The sequence below is a fragment of the Erithacus rubecula genome (assembly GCF_903797595.1).
Source record: "Erithacus rubecula genome assembly, chromosome: 9".
Classification (NCBI taxonomy): domain Eukaryota; kingdom Metazoa; phylum Chordata; class Aves; order Passeriformes; family Muscicapidae; genus Erithacus; species Erithacus rubecula.
In genome coordinates this window covers 17,776,084-17,798,624 of record NC_136660.1, presented here as the reverse complement: position 1 = coordinate 17,798,624, position 22,541 = coordinate 17,776,084, and the positions used below count along the sequence as shown (strand labels likewise).

The 22,541-nt window shown below is 40.9% G+C and overlaps 1 protein-coding gene across 1 annotated transcript in view; it reads right to left on the bottom strand.

Moving 5' to 3' along the window:
- Positions 1–1,168: 1,168 nt before the first annotated feature.
- The window catches only part of WDFY4 (WDFY family member 4), a 122,462-nt gene continuing 101,089 nt past the window's right edge, over positions 1,169–22,541 (bottom strand). Inside the window, exons 51-59 of the mRNA XM_079312866.1 lie at positions 22,246–22,355; positions 17,041–17,194; positions 15,335–15,426; positions 10,594–10,806; positions 9,920–10,067; positions 9,313–9,470; positions 8,234–8,392; positions 4,699–4,878; positions 1,169–1,828 (exon numbers count right to left, since the gene is read on the bottom strand). Of these exons, the coding sequence (XP_079168992.1) occupies positions 1,508–1,828; positions 4,699–4,878; positions 8,234–8,392; positions 9,313–9,470; positions 9,920–10,067; positions 10,594–10,806; positions 15,335–15,426; positions 17,041–17,194; positions 22,246–22,355 (1,535 nt within the window). The 3' untranslated portion in view covers positions 1,169–1,507. The remainder of the gene's footprint in view (positions 1,829–4,698; positions 4,879–8,233; positions 8,393–9,312; positions 9,471–9,919; positions 10,068–10,593; positions 10,807–15,334; positions 15,427–17,040; positions 17,195–22,245; positions 22,356–22,541) is intronic.

Here is a 22,541-nt window from a genome sequence, read left to right as displayed (position 1 = left end):
GAAAATATTTTCACATAGCAATCTAAGTAATGTTGATGCCAAGTTCCACGAACAGCACTTCTGAAGATCTCTGTGGTAATGCCCAATTACTGTATAATATCTTTTTCTTTTTTGCAGATGTTACATCTATGGCTCTATATTTATGTAAATTGCGTTCCTAAAATTGAAGTAATAGAGAATGTCTGTAATGAGGGCCACAGCAAATAAGTGGAGTAAATTATACATAATAACACCACAGTTCCTTTCTCTTAGAAGAAGCGTTGGGAAAAGAAGAAAATTGTGCTATTTAGGATGTGCCTTTAAAGCTTTTTGACAGGTTTCAGCTCCTGTATTTGTTAGAACAGGGAAGTGAGGTTGAGCTGGCTTTAGTACCAGTCAACACCACAGTCCCACGATCTTCTTAACCTCAGCTCTGTGAGAATTCCAAGGTATCAGCTTCAGCTGCACACAGCCTTGAATAAACAGCTCCAAGCACTAGGGCCTGCTGCTGGCCTCCCACCAGTTTGAAGGGCCTCTGACTTTTTTTGAGGTGGCAAAGACAACAAACTTCTCTGTTCCATCCCAGAGCAGGATCTGGCACTGCTTGCTCTGACCAGGATATTTTAGTACAGGCCATCAGGAGAGGACTTTGTGAAGCTAGGACTATTTCCAGCCATTGGTTTCACAGGTTCATGGAGACAGGTGTTCTTCTGAAGCTGACAGAGCCCCTGGGAGAGCCTGTGAAAAGCCTTCAGCTTCATCCAGGTGTGCCCTGGGATGGCTGCCCAGGTGTGCTCTTGTCTCCAAGGTGGGGCAGTTGCCCCCACCACTGCTGCTGGTCAGACCAGCTGCCCCCACCATGTCCCCCTGACACCACAGTGCTCTCCCCCCTCCTGTTCCTCAGAGGCAGGCCAGGCTCGCAGCCCTGGGCAGCCTGCAGCCCCATCCCTGCTGTGCCATACCTGCGCTGCCCGGCCCCTGCGCCGCGCCGCCCCGCGCCCTCGGTCCAGCGCCTGCCTCCGGGGCTCTGCTGTGCTTCATCCTCCACAGCTGTGCCGGCAGGGGCAGAAACGGGAAAAACACGGATTGGAACACGGAGAGACAGATTCAGCTCCTGCTTCTCAGCAAGGGGTGGGAACTGGGCTTGAAGCACCAGAAGAGGATTTTGCATTGTCTCCCTCTCTGTCGCTGTGCTGCAGGGTGTCACCCTGGAGGAATCTGTGCAGGGAGCTGGTGGGGTTGCAAGGCTGACATGCTATCAAAATTCCCAGTAACTCAGGAAGTTCACCCTCCATACTGGAGGCAGAATCAGCAGTGAATTCCTACTCATGAGAAAGTAGGACTTACTATACTGATCTGTGAACTTTCAGAAACCATATTCAAACATGTTTTTGAGGAGTGATAGAATTTTTACTTTCAGAATCACCCCAGAATGGACAGCACATTTTCAAAATTCTCCCTGAATGGCAAAAAGTCCTTTTGTCAGGAGGATAAAAGTTGGTAGGAAGCAAATATTTTACTCTGATTTTTATTTCCTGCTCCCTGTTTCACTGTTAACAAAGTGGCATGGGCTTTTAGTAGCTCTGTCCCTCCATTTAGAATAAAAAAACTCTACTTGTGGTCTACAATGAATCAGGATTCCTTTTCCTCTCTGCCATCCACCTACCCTCACCACTCCATCTGTGCTTCCTGTGATGATGATGCTGCGAGTGTCCCAGTCCATCACTTCAGCAAAGCAGCAGCAAACGATGTGGCAGGAGGGGCTGCAGGCAGTGCTGGTGCTTGCAAGAAGCTGCCCATTGACTGTCCACAGGTACAGGCAGGAGCCTGCACAGGAGAGGATGTCACCCTGCAACACAGCAAGAGGCAAAGTCTCCAAGTGCTACACTCATCCTCCTCAGAACTTTGAAATGCTGGTTAGAGATTGCTGAATTGCTCAGATTTAAATTCTGACCATTGTTTTTCTTCTGGGCAGATGACATAAACCAGACAAAGTAAAAATTACTTTTTTTTTTTTTTTTTGTTCCGTGACAGGTTCTGACAATTTTACAACACAGAAACCTGAAACAACCATCTCATATTTAGCAAGATAATGCAGAAAAAAGGTTTTGAGGTAATTTTCCCACATTGTAAAGTGAAATTATTTAGTGAAACGTTCCCTTTCTGTTTTCCATAAAATCCAGGCTTTTAGTGAAAAAGCAGACTGACCTAGCTACTGTCAGGGACAGGGGCTGTGCACAAGCAGTGCCTAGCACAGGTTCTGGGCTAGGACTAGTGCTCCTATAAGTTTTGCAGATTCTCTGAAACAAGGACGTGGTGTTCACCTAGTTAGTCAGGAAGCCTTTGGTGATTTCACAATCCTCCTCTGCCCCTCGCAGGGAGCTCACTGTCATCGCATTTCTGTGTTCTGCATCTGACCAATGACCAGCTCTGCATCCCGTGACCTGCACTTGTGATGCAGAAAACATCCTTTGCACAGCACCTGCCCCCTCCTTTCCATGCAGGTGCAGCCTTTCCAGAGACTGCTTATGAGGGGCAAATACACAGGTAAGTCCTCAGGGAAACACACAAAACCAAGAGCCAAAGCTGCAATTGTAAATGATCTAATCTAAAGTGCATTTTGTTCAAGCTATCAATTGAAATTCTACATAACTTTTCTACTCTTGATTCACACTAAGAATCAGCTAAATAGAACTTCATCATTAAAGTCATCTGATTCTGAGAAAGGACAGTGTGCCCTTAAATTAGCAGCATGTATCTGGTTTAAGTCAACAAACACCTTACTTCTCCCCTGCCTCATTTGGGGCCAGGGCTCTTCACACTGCTGGGCAGAATTCTGGAGATAAAAAATGATGGCATGTTCAAAACAGAGCTGCCAATAATTCAAGAGATTAGATTTCAGCTACCTTATCTGCATGATAGTACATGTTGTCCAGGCATTTGGCACTGATCTACAGTGGTTTCCAGGTCTGGATTAGGGATTTAAAGCTAACTGAAATAATTAGTTACAGCAAGCTTTTACAGTTCTCCTTAGCTTATGAACTTTTTGGGACAGTTCTGACCTTGTGTCTATGCTGCACAAATACCATAAGGCTTGGATCTATAGATGCAACTTCTAGATGCTCAAGCAACTCCAACAATCACATAATGAAGAGCTGTATAGGGTTCTTATTTAACTGAATTTTTTTTTTCCTTCAACACTTTGCTTTGAACCATTCTGAATTTTTCAGGAAAAAACCCTTGCTACCAATTGTGCAGTTTTGTGCCAATGAAAATACTGAAGCACAAGGGAAACACTTTGTTTCTATTTTCATGTAGCTTTATCTAAATATACAGAGAAGAATTAAACAAAAATTATGTTTCAGAATTAAGTGTTCTGTTTTGCTAATATCAAAAACAATTTTTTCATCCACAAGATATGGACTTTTTTTTCCCCTTGAAGCTTCAGTCATACTTTTCTAAGGTTTTTCCTCTATTAAATGAACCTTTTGACATACTGTTATCCAAACAGCTTAACCATTTGCACTCCAATAAAGTGGAGATAAGCCATTTGGATCAGTCACAGACTGTCCCTGGCACAGACTGTCTCATTTTTGGACAGTTCCAGGAGAGCAGACACCAAGTGAAAAGGCTGCTGTACTGGCTGGTACAGGCTGGAGAGAACTCTGTCCCCTTGGGATATCCAGCAGCTCTGTGCCAGCCACCCCTCACTTCTGAATGCTTGGCACTGCTTCAGCTCACTTCATAAGGGACCACCAAGATATTCTGACCTGGCCTGCTGAGGCCACTGGCCACTTTACACTAACCAGGACTGCTAGGACTGGGGCTGAGCTGGCACTGAACAGACAATTTAATTCCACCCTCACCCTGCTAGCCATCAGACTGCATGGTTAATAAAGCTCTGATGGGAGATGACTGTTTTGGCACACACTGAGTAGAGAGTATCTGTCTGGTTTCTTACTGCTATGAACTCAATTTTGCTTCTGTACAATATACAGGACCGGATTCAACCTTGAATTGTCTGAGCAGCTGAAACCTTGTTCTAGTATAAAAGCAGAGAGAGAAAAAACAAATATGAAAGCATCATTTTTGGGACTTAAAAGGTTGGGAGAAAAAAAGTCTTCCAGAGTGTTTACAGTAGAATCCAATACAGAATATGTTCTTATCAACATGCATGCAATTCTGGCCAGGCACAGACCTCAACACATTTATACCCATGGCTCTCAGGAGCTCTCCCCACACCTGGGAGTAGAAAGGAAAGGAAAAAGCCAACATTATCAGTGCAAAAGTGTAAGGCAGTTGTCAGCTGAGCTGGCAGACTGCAGTCTGGCATGTCTCAGCTGCAGGAATGTGCAGCTTAGATGTGACTCTGCTGCACCAATGTTGGAAGAAATTAATAAAATTACAGGGCCAACAAGGTTATGGTGAGGCAAATCCAGGAGGTACCAGGGTAATACTTCATGCTCCACAAACTAAAAGTTGTTTAATCCTGCTATCTATCTATCCACAGAAGCTTCTACTTAGCTACTCAGTCTAAGATGTTGCTTTTAGTGCTCTCCTCTCATCATTAAAAACACTATTAGCAATCTATCTAGAAAGAAAAAAAAAATCAATGTATCAGACTCTCAGGATGTTTTTATGTTGGGAAGAGCACCCCATTACATTATCATGAAATGTTCATGGACGCATCAGAAGAAAGATGATAAATGAAGATCTTACTGTTGAATTGTTGATGGCAACAGCACGGAGGCTTTCCTGGTGGGCAGGAAGCTGGTTTATGAGCCTCAGCTGGCTCAGGTCCCAGATGATGCAGCTCCTGTCATCAGACCCACTCACAAAGATGCTGTAGGTTACAGATGCAGCAAGGCAGGTCACTGCCTGAGTGTGTCCATACAAAGCCTGGTGGGGAAAAACCAACCAATAAACCACAGCAGATGGTGGGTGATTTACTAGGGAACCACAGTCCTTCCTCTTTTGCTTAGTAAGAACAAGCAACCTAGTCATTCTTTGGAGAACTGAAGAGTGAATGAGAGGAAAATACTGAAGGATATTACAGAGATGCATCCTTGTCCTCAACTCACAGTTGAAGAAAACTGAGGGTCCAAGAGATTATATGATTTGCCCAAATTACAAAGTGATTCAGGGCCCTTAGCCTACTCTTCAGACTCTAAGACAGTGCTTTGTGCTCAGAAAGAAAGCAAAGTCATTTTTCACTTTAGTCCATGGAGTTTTAACTAAAATTTATGGTTGGTAATTTCTCAATATTTAAAAAAAAATTTCCAATACAATTTATCATGATGTATTTCAGTAACCTTCTTTGTCTTAGCTTTCTGTGTATATGAGCAATTGCTAATACATTTCTAATAATGGTTAAGAAGAGAAAGAGCATTTATGAAAAATTCTTGCTTTAAAGCCGTATAGGAATTCCTTTCTCTTTCATCATTACATGACTTTTTTTGTTGTTGTTGTTTTATAGGTTCAGAGACATAAGGAATGCCCAATTAAACTTAGCCTTATTTAAACAGCTTCTTTAACAAAGAAACGTGCTTTAGGCAATTTAATAGCACAGATAGAAGGCACGGATTGAAGTATGCTGCTAACAATTGTTGTATGCAGCATTCTCAAGTGTATCCTTCTGCTACATAACCACAGTAAATGACAGTGAAACTTGTAGGACAACAGAGAAGAAGTCCTTCACAGCTTTCCTAAAAATCTTTCAGGGCTCATTTTTTAGCTGCCTTATTTTGAAAAATTAGACCCATCAGTTTAATTTTTTGGTTTTCCAAGGAAATGCATATTTCTTGCTGGCTTTCTTCCCATGACATTATTAGCACATTTCTAGGTTCTATCTCAGTTCAGCTTGGAGCGGGGTAGCCACATTCCCAGTTGGCTTTTGTGGACCCACCTCATCCCCTTTTCCAGCATGTGATTGTGATATTGAATTTTGCTGGCTGACATGCCCTGCCACTTGCCAAGGTCACCAGGACAGCAGCAATCACACGTGAATCCACTGGTGAAGAGGCTGAGCTGCAGCAGGCTCTGTATTACTGAAGGTGACCCACAATGGGAGGGATGACTTTCAGCTTGGGACTTACTCCATTCACAAGAACTGTCAGCAATAAATACTGGCACAAAATTAGGTCTGTAACTGTGGTTTTGAAAGTCAGGAACACCCTCACCTAATAATGGAAAAGAAGGTGCAGTGATAGCTTTGGATTTGCTGTAGAACATTGCTTTTACATACTTGACAACTGTGCAAGACTGCTACAAAAAAAGCTGGGACAAGGCAGGGTCAAGAGCTCAAAATTTTCTCTCCTTTCTCTAAAACATAAAAAAGCCCCATATCCAGTGTAAAAGCATCCAACTGCCAAATCAAACCAAGCTAAGCTCCTGCACAAGTTTCACTAAAACATTTTTTCTCTTTAATTTTAACCCATGAAGATCCTATTTGGCAGTGAAACACTTTAAATACAAGCTGAATGTAGAAGAGAGGGATAACCTGCACACAATTACAATATCAGCTTCAACCCAGCAGTCTCAATGCACATTCATGAAAAAATATCTCATGCTTTTGGCTCCCTACATCTTTTCATTATCACTCTGCAAAGACTGACAGATTTTCCTTAATGAGAAATATTCTGCAGCATATTTGCATAAAGATCTCGAGGCTGATTTCCAAGGTGTTTTAAATATCAAAATACAAAAATGAAGCTCAGCTTCACTGCAGGAGTGTTTAGTCCATGAAAACTTAAACCAAGTTTGACCATTCAACTTAACTGGTGGATAAGGACACAGAAAATTTACAGATATGCTCCACACCTTCCTGAGAGGTCTGGGAGACAGAGAGCACACCTTCTTCAAGTGTTTCATTTAGCCCTGACATTCTGGTGACTGGATTGCACAGATCCCTCTGCCAGTAAATTTCATGGATCAATACACTCCATCCTTAGTGTTCCACAAAATTGTGGAAGCAGATCCCGCTAGAGAGGCAAAAGCTACTTTTTTCTGCAGAAATACAGTTTCTGTACTTTGCTACATTCCAAGCCAGAGTGTGTCGGTCCCATGAGGCAGCTGGTAAGTGAATAGCATCCACTTTATAGCACATAAGCTGTTCTTAAGCAAAGCTCACTCTCTCAGGAAATTTTTTTTTGTTCAGCAGAAAAAGCAGCCATCATGAAACAGTAAATTACATGAAAGCAGAAAGTAATTCACTGGAAGACATTTAGAACCATAGTTCAAGTTTACATCCAGTCCAGACAGTCATAAAAATCATAAAAAAAAAGCTTCTGCTAGCAAAGTAAAGGAAAAATACAGAATTTGTTATTGCATGATCTCATACCACTTTGTGGATTTTGGGTAATACCAAATTAATCACAGTGAAACACATCAGCAAAGCTGATTTTAGATTGTTAAAAGACATTATAATGCAGATAAAGACATCCTCTTTGGTTGCCTGAAACTCAGACTGACCCCTGACTGGTATCATTTAGATGCTGATGAAAAATATTGCTTATGCTTTTCTCTACTGCTAGTTCTTCCATTTCCATGTTCATGCCTTCCTTTGGAATAATAACTAGCTGAATTAAAAGGTCATCAGATCTTGTCTCATATTTCTGTCTTCTACAGCATTAAACATCATAAAACTCAAAAGAGAGGCTGCTCTAAAACAGTTTCCCCTGCTAATTTCAACACAAATTCTAACAAAGGCTTTGCATAATGAGGACAAAAACTATAATATTCTTATTGGATGTATCCCTCCCTCACAGAGTGACAGATAAACCTTTTATGTTCTGAATTCAGGCTGAGAAAAAAGAATCAAGAACTTTGCCTGGCTGAGCCTTCATCTCCACCAGCTAAGTTTGCAGGATGTTTTAAATATCCTGTCCATTGCTGTAGAAGCCCAGAACAAATTATAAGCATCTCTAGGTGATACTTGTTTTTGAAAATAAACCAAGGGCTGCACTTCAGGAGAGAATATGCCTTATCTTCATTATTTCTTTTATCATTAGGAACTTTGAAACTGCTACTAAAGAGAAAAAATCCACCAAGTGGCACTCATAGCTATGAGCTGTTGGTACAAGGCATATTACCAGCTCCTGCCCTGATACAGACTGTCACATGATATTGCTTATTACTGCTTTTATCCTGCCTTCTCATTCAACAAAGGTGCTTTTTCTGCCAATCATCTGAGAGATGAAAACCTTATCTTCTGAGTTTCATTAAGTTTCCATAGCTGAAGAGCCACAATACTTACCTGTCTCAGGTTCAGACATTTCACTTTGTCCTTGACCAGGGAGAACTCCCAGACACACACAACTGAGCTCGTTCCAGATGTGATTATGGTAGTTGCTGAAGGACACACTGCACAGAGGCACTTTCCCCACTCTGCCATGCACTCAAATGTAGTCACATTCTGTACAAGAAAGCACCTCCAAGTCAAATGCTCATCTGATGATACCATGTATTACCAAATGACAGATTCAATTTTCAAAACTGACCCTCCATATTTTAAACTTAAGAAAGTTGGACTTAACTCTTACTCATAATGACTGTGTGATCTCACACTCATGCTCAGCATCACCCTGAGTTTTGAAGTGACAAACTGAATAACTGATGCCTGCAGCAACACTGTGAACTGCTAAGTACTGATTTTATTAGACAGGGAGCAGAAATTAAAATATATCTCATGGCTTTTTCATTTCCATTGACTTTGGGTATATCTGTAAAAACATAATGAATGCTCCTTGAACAAATATTCAAGTCAGTATCTTGCTGAATTACATGTTATGCTATTCTGGTACCTAAGCTAACTCAGAATTCTTTGCATAACATTGTCCCAAACACATCCAAAAATCAGTGCATTTGTGACAGAGGAAGAAACTAGATCTGTCAAATGCCCTAACAAGCAGAGTGATGATATAGATAATTTATTTTTTACAGCAAAGGAGTAAGAGTATTAACTTCATTATTTTGAATGAATGCACTGGGCTATGCTGGAACCAGAGGGGAATTGACAGATGGTTCCATCTTAATTCCAGCAGAAATTTCTGCACAATGAAATTTCTAATCACTAACCAGGAGACCTTGTGATGTCCTTATGACCTGTGGACAACACAATCACTGGGTGGAAAACTTGAGATAATTTAGAGGCAAACACCATGTTTTTGAGCATTTTACATTGTCTTGAATATTCCTTAAGAAGCATTACTGTGAGAAATCCTGTACAGCATCCTCTGAAATCTGCTCTCCAACAGCCCCTGAAATGGGTGCCCAAACCAATCAAAGGCCATGACATATAATTAATTTATTGAATTCTTAGTTTTTCATATTTACCTTCTCAGATCCATAGTTGCCAAAGCAGCAGGTGAAGTCCTCAAATCCCCAGCAGAATGTTTTGTTCCAAAGAGGAGGAATCAAAATTTTGTTTTTTTCCACGGCCAGAATGCCTTTCTCTGTATGAACAATGTGCCCAATAGCTCCCTTGGGGTAGTCTGGCAAGACAGAGAAAATATTTAATTCTGTTGGGTTTAGAGCCCTTATATTAACTTTTCTCCTTGCACAGGTCGTGTGGTGAGGCTGGTGAGTCTCACATCTGGGCTCAGTGCTGTGGCCAAGCCCACAGACAGAAATTCCCTCTGAAACTGAGATTCCACACATAGTGGAAATGCTCCTCTCCAGTTGCCTGCATAAATCCATGCAGAGAGAGTGATATCTTATAAAGAAAAATCTGTTCCAAACTCTGCAATAGAAGTTTGAAGAAGTTTTCAGTGCCCACTCCTAATACAAAGATACAAAAGCCATATTTGGCAGAAGGGATCTTGATTGAACCAGCTTGTACAAAGCTGTGTGACTACTTTTGTGATCTTGAAAATCCAGATTCATCCTATCCAAGAACTGTGTAGTTGTTAGCTCAGAAAATGGAACACAGCCCCTGCAGCACCTTTTATGGTAACTGGTGAGAGCTTCAGATTTTGCAGACTGCTCACAAAAGGAGGAAGAATTCCACTGGAGTGAAGGAACAGCCCAGTCTCTCTTCCTGCTGAACTTTTCCCTTGAGCGTTCCTAGATGGATGTGGTTTCATGAAGAGCTAGAACAAAGGAATGTAATTGAAAAATAAATCTCTATTTGCAAGACCATGCAGGAGAAACACCTGTCTAAATCATTAATCACAGACTCCAGGACTGCCATACATGACCCTCTTAATTAAAATAAAAACTTATGCATACTAGGTTTTCATCAGACTACATCCCTCCCTCAGAGAGGGACAAAGCTAATCCCACCAATTCTGGACAAGAAAGAAAAGCACAGGTGAGAGTTTGAGCTGAGTTTTAGTTGATTAGACCCATTCCCAGACAAGTGATCACTTGTGTGACTGCACTGAAGGAGCAGAACCCAGATATGATGCTCTGGGTATGGCACACAACAGAAGCAGCATGGTTAGGAAGAGGGACTGCACACTGATGTAGTACACAATATGGAAAAGCCTACAGCTCATTTTCCAGCAGATTTAAATCAGAAGATGTTTCTGATTCAAGTCACTATTACTGGTTTCCAGTCAAAATACTGTAAGATTAAGACAGATTATGTTCTCTGCTCTCATGATAAAGTGGTACCTGCTTTGGTATCTGTCCAAAGTTGCTGATAAATCCCAGGATAGTGCTCTTAATCAGAGGATCTTTGATGTTGTTGAGGTCCATCTTGTCTCCATAGAAGTAAGGGTGGTAGGTGTTAACTGCCTCCACTGCAGCTGAGCCATGCTGCTTGTGGCCAAAAATAAGGTCTATCCAGAGATGAAGGTGTGCACTGACATAGTCACTTTCCAGTGCCTGAAACCAAAACAAAATGACTTAATTCACCAGACTGTATCCATTGCAAATGCATTGCTGCTTCCCAATCTTTGCTGGAGATAAATTCTCTGCAAGACAATCATCACATTTTCGGTTTGTCCAGTACTACCATTCTCAGCACATCCTTATGAAATATTGAAAGAGACTAAATTGGACCCCCACAGGAAAGGAGGACAGAGTGTCACATGTTTGACTTAAGAGACACCAGGAGCAATATCCTCAGAGACAACACAGGTGTAGAATGAAAGCATTCCACGATCTTGACACCCAGATGATTGGCACATGGGTTAATAGGACCAGAATGACCAATTACTACTGGAGAAGACTGGAAGAGATGCTACAAGGTAATATACCCACCTAAATGTGGGCTCTGTAGAAAGCTCAATGCAATCACAGAGGAAAACTTGTGCTTGGAAGACCCAGACAGCAAGTTCATAAGCAGGGGACACAATTTCAAGCTGAACCTGTGACCATCACCAGGTTATCCAGTTTTCCCTGTGAGGTTTCACTAAATACTCCTGCTCCTGCCATCACCTGCCTCACCAAATTTCTGTGTGCTCCCAAACAGCCTTGCCCAATGATTCAAGCAGCAGTGTCAAGCATTATTAAAAGCACTTTCCTATCTCCAAATCATTTGACTGAGTAATCCCTGATGTTCAGTGAAAGGTCTTCCAAGCAGACCAACCCACCCAAAGCACAGCAGAAATAAACAAACTAATGGGATCCAGAACAATGGCTCATTTCACAGAGCAGACAGTTGCCCAGTGCAGCTGGTGTAAATGACCCTGCCCACAGCTATAATGATCACAGGGCAGCTCACAGAACAAGCACAGTGTACAATCTGTCCCTGAACAGACTCAGAACTCATTCTTATTAATAAAAGCACTCAGTCCATGAATTACAAACTGTAAATTTTGACTGGCATTCCTGCCAAAGCAAAACAAAGCAACTAACAGAGCTGTAACTGTGCAGCCTCTCAATATTTCACTGAGCACTATGGAAAGCCCAGCCAGGGAGGAAGAACTTGTGCTTTAGAGAGGAAGTAAATGCATTTATTTAGTGGAATAGATTCCTAACTTACTAAGCATGAAACAGGAAGCTGTTCAGAGTTTTATGTCAAGAACAGTTCTTTGTTCTCATATTGTTGAAAGCAATAGTCAAACATCAGAGCAGTGTCAACTTAAATCTGTTTTATGCACCAAACTCATTGTGAAGCCTCCTAAAAATGACCACAATACCAATAATTAGTGCCTCCAGCCTTGTGGATGATTTCAGAGGAGACAGAAACCTTCATGTTTCAGAACCCAAGATCTCTGACTCTTCACTTCTGGGTTACACAAAGTCTCCCAGGCAGGTAAATTAAGATGTTTTGCACTCCCCTGTGTAGTACCTAGTATCAGATCTGGTTGAAGAGACAATACTGCACTGACTGTAAGGAAATCTGATCAGGTCTGGCAAATTATTAAGAAGACAAGTCTATAAACATGATTTTTCATTTGCTAAGCTATTCTTATTTGAGATTTAAATTGATTTATCAGCTGTGCCAATGTTATTAAATACTGCAGCCCAGTGGAATCGGTTGTGTAGACAAATGGTAGAGAGCACCCTGTATCCACATTAAACACACTCTGGGGGCTTTATTTCCAACTAAATCCACACTGCTCACGCAGGCTGAATGCTACCAGCATCTGGAGCACACAACTTTTCAGAAAAAAAAAAAAAAGTGCAGCTTCAGAAATGCAGTTTTTTTTTCATTCCATCAAAAAAAAAAAAAAAAAAAATAGTTCACACAATCTGAGATCATTCTACAGTGGCAGGAAACCCAGGGATGACTGTAGTTTCATTTCCAAACTGCACCATTACTCTAAAGCACAAGGTAAAAGCAGATTTCTCCATTGTGTCCAAGTGCCTTTAGAGTGTTCACCATTGCACAAGGAGCTCAGTAGTTTACACTCCAGACAAGCCACAACAGAATAGAGAGGATGTCTGCCTATGTCCTTCTTCCAAAGGCATCAGTGTAAAATTGCAGCACCTTTCAGTCATCCAGGCTTTTTGTCTGCAGCACAGCTGGTAGGGAAGGACAGTGCTGCCTTTCCCTTATTTGGGGAACTGGAAAAAAGAGATTGAACACCTTGCAAAAACCACAAGACAGAGCAGTGAAAGAAACCAGACCACCCCAAAACCTCCATGCCTTCCATGGAGCCACTGAGGAATATGGGGGAACTTGCATATTTGACCTCAATGGCCAAAAATCTGCAATAGGTGGGAGACAGGGAATTCACTGGACTCAACTCTTTATTTTAGCAAGGATTGTACTTCCAGCAGCAAGCCTACAGTGCACACAAAACTTAGATGAGGGTCCCTTCCTCCTAAGAACTATATCATCATGTGGTTATGGGCACTGACAAAAGCTCAGATCTCTCTTCCCTTCAATCACCTTTCATTATGAACAGAGCTCTGAGCCTCTAAGTCACTCTCTACACAGCTTCAGAGATGTCTATCTCAGAAATAGCTATTAATGTGTATGCACAGGAAATTAAGCATTCTGAACATGGTTTTTAATCTCCATTTCAATTCTCTGGCAAAAAAAAAAATCCCAAAAAAACCAAAAATCTCTGGTAGATGACTGCATTTTGAAAATTATTGAAGACAAAATTTTTTAGCAGGTTATCCATAACAAGAGGTATCCAAATTAGTTAAAGTAGCAAGATAGAAATTTAACTTCCTTTAAATATTTTTTATAATTATTGTTCTGACACAGATTTGAAGTGAAGTGTTCAGGCCATAAATTCAAGATAGAAACTAAAGAGAGCCTCTTAATCTCTTAAATGAAAATATTAAATATCTCACTGTTGATTATATAGTGATTATACCAAAAACAAACAAGGCAGCATTATTGCACAAAAAAAAAGGTAGGCAAGCACAGGCTCAGATCATATCCATGTTCACTCACAGGAGGAACCTGAGCATGTGTGAATGAAGCCAGAGTTGAACTGGCTCTCTCTCATACTCAGTCATTCACAAGCCAAAGAGTTTGCAGCATCAGGAGCTTCCAGTACCTAAGGGGAAGCCTACAAGAAAGCCAGAGAGGAACTTTTTACAAGGGTTTGTAGTGACATGATAATGGGGAATGGCTTTAAATAGAGAACATAGATTTACATTAGGTATTAGGAAGGGATTGCCCTTTGTGAAGGTGCTTAGAATTTAGAACAGGTTGCCCAGAGAAAATTGTGGGTGCCCCATTCCTGAAAATATTCAAGGTCAGCTTGGATAGGGATTTGAGCATCCTGGTCTAGTGAAAGGTGTCCTTGCCCATGGAAGAGGGATGGGAACTAGGAACTCTAAGGTCCCTTCCAACCCAAACCATTTTATGATTCTATGGGAATGATTAGTGGGAACATTATGGTTGCTCTTAATGGTTCAGAGAACAGTGAAGGAAAATATTTACAAAATCAGAGTATGACCCTGGTTTTGTTCAAAAGAGGAAGAAGTTAGGGTAGTAAGGAGGTCAGAGGATTTAAGCCAGCATTTGGAGAGGTCATCTGAGGAGAGGCTTATTTAGAGATACCAAAATAAAAAAGAGGTTGTATCCACAGGCTTGGATACAATCTGCAATCACCTACAAAGTGATTATTGAGAGAGAAAATTGAAATCCCAAGGGCAGGACCCGCAGAGCAGAGGTGAGAAGAACCCACTGAGGCAAAAACTGAAGCAAACAGGACAAACCAGGATAATGTAATGCCTTGAAAAAGTCATGGGCTGTTAGTTTAGCCCTACCAATGATAACACATATATTCATCACAGCTGTACACAGCAACAGTCAGTGTGCACCCACACATGCAGCTCACCCAAAAAAATCTGGTGGGGTCATGCAGGAGCACTAGAGAGACCTGCACTGAGATACTGTGCTGCAAAGCCTGGCTTCAATGCACCAATCCCCATGCAGAATTGCACTTGCCTTCACTTTTATGTAGCAGATGACATCACATGGAAGACTTTCTAACTATTAATAGATAGCACTAATTGCAGTAAGTCTCAGGACCTTAGAGCTATTTGCTTTCAAATTGCCAAGGCTGACTCCATTAAGGGCAGAGAATTACATTAGGTTTCCCCCATCCCAACCCCCAAAATTAAAAAAACCCTTTAGTTCTGGCATGACTCAGTGATGGAAATAAATAATTTAAATAAACACAAAGATTGTTAGCAACAACATGGAATTGCATGCATATAAATGCCTGTGCATTATATTATGTTCTCTTACACTTATGGGCTGAGACATGTTCATGCCACAAACCTACACATAAACCACATCTGGTCTGGAAAGTTTGCCTTGATTCAAGGAGAATTGTTAGGCAGAGAAAGAGACAGGCAAAGTCCATAACCAACAGAAACTTCACAGGCAGGATGCATTTGGATCCAACATCTTCATTTGTGACTCTGGCCTTCAGAGCTTCATTTTCAGTGGGACCCAGGTAGTATTTTGTTACAAATATTTATATTCACTGACCTGTCTGTGCAGGAGAATGAATTTATGGGGGTCCCCATCTGCCCAAGGGGGTAGCTGCACATCTCCCAACACTGTTCCATCCTGCATGCAGCCTGCAGGAATGACAAAGAGAGAATCCAAAACAAGAATCAGACACACTGAAAAATAGGAACAACTTTACTAAAACACTGAAGTCAAAGGAAGTTGAGGTGATTTTCCCACATGCATTTTCAGGTTCATCAAATTTAGAGCCATAGGAGACTGAAGAACCAGTGTTACAGAATTTCTGATCCAGTAATAAAGCAGTGAGAAGATGTCCTAGAAATTGTCACTAATGCAGTAAAAACATGCATGTCCTCAGCACAAACCACTTTAGCACAGAATGCAAATTCAGACAAGACAAATGTGTTTGCACAACTTTCTTTTTATACATAATCCTGGGGGCCTAAGTGCCAAATATTCCTACCAAAGCAGCCACTGAGGGATTTTGTTCTCAAGTCCTTTGCAACCTGATTCCTTTCAGAAGGTGAGCACATGTTCCTAATTCAGAGCACAGTGTTGTGCAACTGGATGAATTTAAATCTAAATTGAGGTCAAGTTTCCCTACAATTTAGCAGTGAACAGATTCAGGTACTTGGCTTTGCCTATTTTAAAATCTGCTTGTATGTTTGGTCCATACTGGCAAGATTCCAGTGCCATTTGGGTCTTACCACTCAATTCCACTCAGGTCTGTCTCTGTATCTTGATTTTAGCCAGGTTTTGTTTTTTGGTCTCTGCTCAGGAGGAAGCTACCTTAATTCTTTCTTATCTTTCAACAAACTTCTAACAGATTTTTTCCCTTATTCTTATATATAAATATAAACTTTACTATATTTTAGCATGCCTCATTTCACTGATATCTTAAATACAATTATAGCTAGATTTCAATGGGTTAAGTTGCCTTTGCTGCCACAAATTCAGGATGATGCTTTAGGTATTTTTCCTCTGCCTTATTTGTTAACCAACCAGTGTCTATTAAAGAGAGCAGTTTTGCATTGCAAGTGGTGTGAAAGTCCTGTAAAGTGAGGTGAAGCTCAACTGCCATGCCTGTTTCTGAATAGTGTTTTTTCTGGATCCTCTCTGAGTCTTCATCATGGATGTAGAAAAGTCTAGAGACAGTGTACATTCAGAGGGGATTGTGATGCTGCTTGAGGACAGGGAAAATACATCAAGCTCATGGGAGTTGTGCAGAACCTTTGGAGATGAGAGTCAGAACATTTGGATACTAATCACCTTGTGATCTCATGCAGATTAAAAAAACAAACAAATTTTAAAAAACCCTAAAAAACACCTTTCACCAACACCATTTAACAATTAACAAATTTAACACATCTTCAAAAGAATAGTACATTTTTCAATAGTTGCACAGATGTGATAATACAGGCCAAACTTTCAAAAGCACTCAACTAGATTGGTTATATAAAACTCCACTTTTGTATGACTAAATGTGTAATTCTTTTGCCAAGAAATTAATAGGAACTACTTGCTTCTTTCTGGGCTGGAAACTTGGTTATTCTGACATAATTCAGTTTTCAGAAGCCTGTATTCTTGCAGTGTGATTTGAATAAAAATTGATCTCATCCTTAGACTCAGCCAACACAATCCAGAGACCAGCTCTAAACATATGATCTGGATCCTTCCTTTTGGTAGAATGTGGAAGGAACACTTATGTCCCTCCTAGAACTTACCAAGCTCAAAGTGATTTGCATTGGTCAGGAACTCTGGCAAGTAAAAGAACTCAGGGGTGAGCTCTCTGACATCACTCATGTTGTCCCTCGATGCTGATTCCCACGTGCTCTTGACACTGTGAAACATCCGGTCTGCAACATCAAAACTCCCACCCTGAGAAAGGGAGACACACAAAAAGACTTCACTGGGAGGAGTCTGTTAAATTAAAAGCCTCTTAGCCAATTCTGCAATGCCCTTTATCACATGATTGATAAGGGGATGTCTCAAGATCTGTCCCAGCTCCATATTCTGTGGTCGTGTTAGGAGCTATCAGTCCTGATTTGCAGATATAAAGTTTGATGATTTAGCAGAGCCTGCAATAACAGAGGCAAGCAGGAGCCCCCATGGGCAGCTTGAGAATATCACCATGCTTCTGAAAGCAATTTCATCCCAGAGTGATTTGCAAGCAATGGAACTTTTCACTTGTGACCCAAACAGTTGTGAGCAATCTTATGTGCAATTCTCCTGTGAGAAAAATCCTTGGAGAAGGGGAGGTTACCACTGAAGTGACATTAATTAGATCCAAATAAACAGGAAGGACTCAGTTCTCAGGAGTGTGCAGGGACTGGTCATTCTGTATAGGAAGGAAGCAGAGCATAAAGAGGGAGAAAAAATGAATTTCTGGGAACTAAGCTGAATTGGTAAGCAATGAAGGAGGTAAAAAAACTACCTCACTTCTTGGGAATATTTGAGCAAGTTTAGATTAACAAGAGTCAAACATTAAACCAAAGTGGCCTTAGTATCCCAGGACATAATTCTGAACTAAGGCCTCGTGAGGAAATTTTTTAAGAAATCAGAATGAAGCATATATGCCTTTTAAATGAAACTATTTTTCCTACAGAATTTCCTAATGGGATTTCAGATACTGTGTGTATTTGTGAAAATCCAGGTTTACCTTTACATATGGAACCCTATATGGAGTATGGGGGAATTTAATGTAACATAAAATTTCTATAATAATGGAAATAACCAAATAAAAATCAGTTTTTGGATATCACCAAATGAGTTTGTCAGAAACACCAAACTATTTTAGAGGAAAACTGACTTCTTAACTGTATTAAAGTGACAGAAAAGAAATGTTTCTCAATATCTAGTTCAGGTGCTGGCAGCAGCTCTCCTAGGCTAATATAGATATTTCTCATTGGGGTTAATTAATTTGGATTATATGTCATGGGACATAACTCTACAGCCCAGTGCAAGGGCTCAGGAGAGATTGTCAGAGACAGAATGAGTACCTTTAAATAGTTCTGCAGTACAGTGAACATGTATGAATGATTGCTCACCCTCAACAATTTAATCCTCAGAGCTGCTTCCCTAGGCAAAAAGAACAAACCAGTGGGGTTGTATAATGAAGACACTAAAACACAGGTGAGGTGCAAGAGTCAATCTGTTAAAGATATGAGATGCTGCCAGGTTCTGCCTATGGCTGACCTCTTGGGAAAACAAAACCTTCAGCTGGTTTATTCTCTGCCTGTAGACTGTTGCATGTGCCAGATGAGGAGGATGTTGCATTTCTGCACAGTAACAATCAGCTGAAGTTTTGACTTGCAATCTATCATATAGGCAAACAACATGCTGTGAGGGTAGGATCCCACTCCCATGGATCAGGTTAAGCCAGCAGCAGATCCCACATGGGTTTCTGATGGTAACAACCACAGCCCTGTGGCTCCCCCTGAGCTCCTGCACACTTCAGTTTCAACTCCTTTAGATCTGCTCTGCTCAGCCTGGCAACTGCAAGCCAAGAGTGATTTTGGCCATATCTTTTGTTAGGGAGAAAATACCTTCATAGATAAGGTGTTAGAAGCCAGTAGTCAATAAACCCCAAGAGCTGAAGCCCCATTCCTTGTTTGTCTTTTGAGAATAACTCACACCAAAACTTAACATATATTCCAGATGGAAAGATTCCACCCCTCCTTCCCCAAGAGAAGAATTCCAAAGGGGAATTCTGGTCAGGCTTCTAGTCCAGCCTCATCTCTAAATGACAGCATAGTTCTGCTTTAGATCCCTGTCCTTCTTCCTTATGCCAGTGACAATTGTGTAGCCTTCGCACACCCATGCAAAGGACAGAGTGAAAAAGTGGCTAATCACATGAGCATGCCTATCTGGAGTTAATCTGATGCACAAGGTCATCTTGCTCTTGATCATTATTAGGCAGGGACCCTTGGAGTCAAATTCAAATTGAAATTAAAACAGAGTAGAAGGAGGACTATAAATAAATCAACAGCTAACAAGTATCTCATTGAAGCATATTAAAGGGCTTTGTATATTTAATCTGCACACAGTGTGCTGTGTCTGGTGGTGATTGATGCTTTTTCATCTTTTTTGCAGCTTTTATGAGAGCTGGTGGTAATCTCCTGAGAAACAATATGATTTGTAATAAAAAGATTACCTGTATTAAATAAAAATAATATATACATAGGAAATGCTGTTAGCGCGACAAATCTGGTTAAAGATATTACCACCACGAAAAAATGTGATTTTTTCCCTGGCTGTCTAATTCATTTTAGGGAAAAGTAATATCTTTAAAACTTAAGCCTGTATTATTTATAAAGGAAGCAATAACTGATTTTCCCATTTCCTATATTAATAAATTTATTTGCATATATTTATATCAGAATTAATGAGTTTTCTCTCTCTATGAATGCAAAAACTGCACTGAAAGGGAAAAAGAAAATCAGGAATTGCTTTATGCTTTTAGATTGCAAGACAACGAACTCATATGACTTTTCTGCAGCTCAACACAGTAGTCCTCTGTTTTCTTTCCTTTCAGTAGAGGCCTTTCTGTCATCAAAAAACACTGGAAAAATATGCTTTTAAAAACTGAAGTCCAGCAGAATATATGCAAAGCAAGTAGGCAAAATGATTTCTAGAGAGAAATCAGAACTTCCCAAATTTGTAAACCTAAGCATAACCTTGGTGGTGTTCTAGACCCAAAGACCTCAGTGTATCTAAGAGTTGCTTATGAAGGTGCAAAGACTTACATCGTGCCCAGAGATGCTGAGAAGTTATTACCTGCTGGTAGTGCTCTAATGACTGCTCCAGAGTCAGTAATCCATGAAGAGTAAAGACCCTACTCTCTGTAAGTACTTTTGAGAGGGAAATGTCAGGAAAAGTCAACCTGATAGTTGAAATGCAAGAGTGGGATAAGAATAAAAGGGGATAAAATCTGAGTTGACCAAAAGCAAATTTCAGTACTGAGGGCAGGAAGTCCTAGAATGCCTTTGCAATAAAGACACTAAACATGGAAACCTTTACTGCTGTTTTGTGGTGCTGAGACCAATTCTTGAAAGAATCCCAGGAGGTACTTCACCAAGGTAAAGTGGAAGGCACCAACCAATACCTGTTTGATAAGACAATTTTTCCTCCATTCCAGCACAATAGGCACAGCACATACAAACTTTTATTCAGAGTCAGATTTCAGAACACTTAAAAAAAAGTGGAAACTGCACAGTCCCATTACTGAAGGCAATGCATCCTCACTCCTGCCTTCTGTGTCAGGTGCAAATCAACTGTTTGACTTTAGAGACATGATGCTATGCCAAAATCAGTTTTTCAGAGTGCACTCAAGTTGTTGCATGTCCTTGTCATGTATCCAGTCTGTGAAGTTTGGGAACTTTCAGCTCCCAAAGGCAGCAGCACCCTTCCAAGAGCTTAAGTTTGGGAGTTTTCTTTCTGCAACCTGACATTGACTTGATCATACAGTTCTCAGATCTGCTGTTTTCTAACAGCATCTAACATTAGCAATTCCTAGGCTACCACAGGACCAGTCACCTGGGGGAAATGGCAACAATAAGCTCAGCTGAATATGCACCAACAGAAAAGCAAAAAATAAGAGCAGATGGAGTTCAATAGTTTCTTTTAGTGGATCCACACCCAAAAAAATGTTTGTGTGTTTCAGATCGCTGTAGATAAATATCCTCACAAAACTGCTGGTTACCTGCTACTGACACAAACACAGCCACAAAGCATTCTCTCAGACTGTGAACTCATTATGCATGAAAAGTGTGCCAGGGAGATCCAGCAGCCTTTGTTGTTTACAACAAGAAATAACTGCTCCACAGTCATTCATGACTGCAGCTAACATATGGCTCACAGAGTGTGATGGCAACCATTGCCTCAGGTGGTTCACTAACCCATCAGCTACTGCTGGCAACAGCCAATATCACAGGGCTTATTACTTAATTAACACAGCACTTTATTTGTATTACTTCACTGAAAAAAACCCAAACCAAAACAGCAAAGCACTTGGAAAGCTGCAGGAGACATGACCATCCCTCACTATGAATACAGCAGTTTCCAAGTGTGAAATATTCTGGCCAAGCTATCTTCCTGTATTTCTCCACAAAGATAGGTAGATTTCAGCAAGATACTCCTTAAAAATACACTTTGGAGGATCAGTCCTCCTGGCAGATCCTGTTTATAACAGAACACATTACAGAAAACAGAGTAACAACTCTCTGCTACAGCCCAAGTGTATTTGCTTGAGCATTACTAACTGCCTGCTGAAAGGGGGCAATCAGGAAATTTGGTGCCCCTGTATGCTGGGCAAATGGGAAAGGTACACACAACGTTCAATTTTCATAAATTCAATTCCATGGTGAGAGCCAGCTTGGCACTGTATAAAGAGTAACAAGCTCAGAAAAATAATACACAAAATATTCCTTCTGGAGCATTGGATGTAATCTCATCCCACTTCTTCAGGAAGTTGTACTCATGATCTCTATCATTTCACACCTACCAGAACCTGCATGTCCTCACCTAGCCCAGAAATGCTCTTTATGCCACCACAGCAACCTCCAAGTACTTTCCAGTAGCCACATATCTGTACTTGGGCTTAGAAGACCTGCTGTCTTATAGAATATCATACCAAGTATCATCTGCCCCAAAGTCAGAAGCTTATGGTCAGACAGGCAATAAACATTATCTATTTGTTTACATGCCTCAGCTCTCACAAAGCTAAATAATCCTTCACCCTCATATCAGTCATGGTCCCCTTAAGATGTTAATGAACATTCATGGCATAAATGTTGCCCCAAGGAAGACCCAGGTCCACATATAGAATATATCAGATGTCAGAAGAACTATTTCCCCTTCATCACACAGCCACAGTAATGCACCACCTGGCTCAGAACAAGGTGTAGGAGGGATGTGATCTGCCCCCTTACCTGCAGAGAGCAGAAGGTCTGGGTGAAGGGCTCCATGCGGACCAGGTAAGATGCCACTATGATTGCTGATGAATAGTGAGTACAGTAATGGCACTGGGCTGACAGGTCTCCTGGAAATTGCACACAAATCAGATTCCAGTACAAAATCCCACCATCTCAAGCCCATAGCATCCAATTACCACAGTACAACTAAATAGGGAACAGGTATTTTAAGCAGATGTGTTCAAAGACCTGTGAGCTACAGCACACCTTGCACTGAATATGTGCATTGAATGTGCACAGTTACTACTGAAATA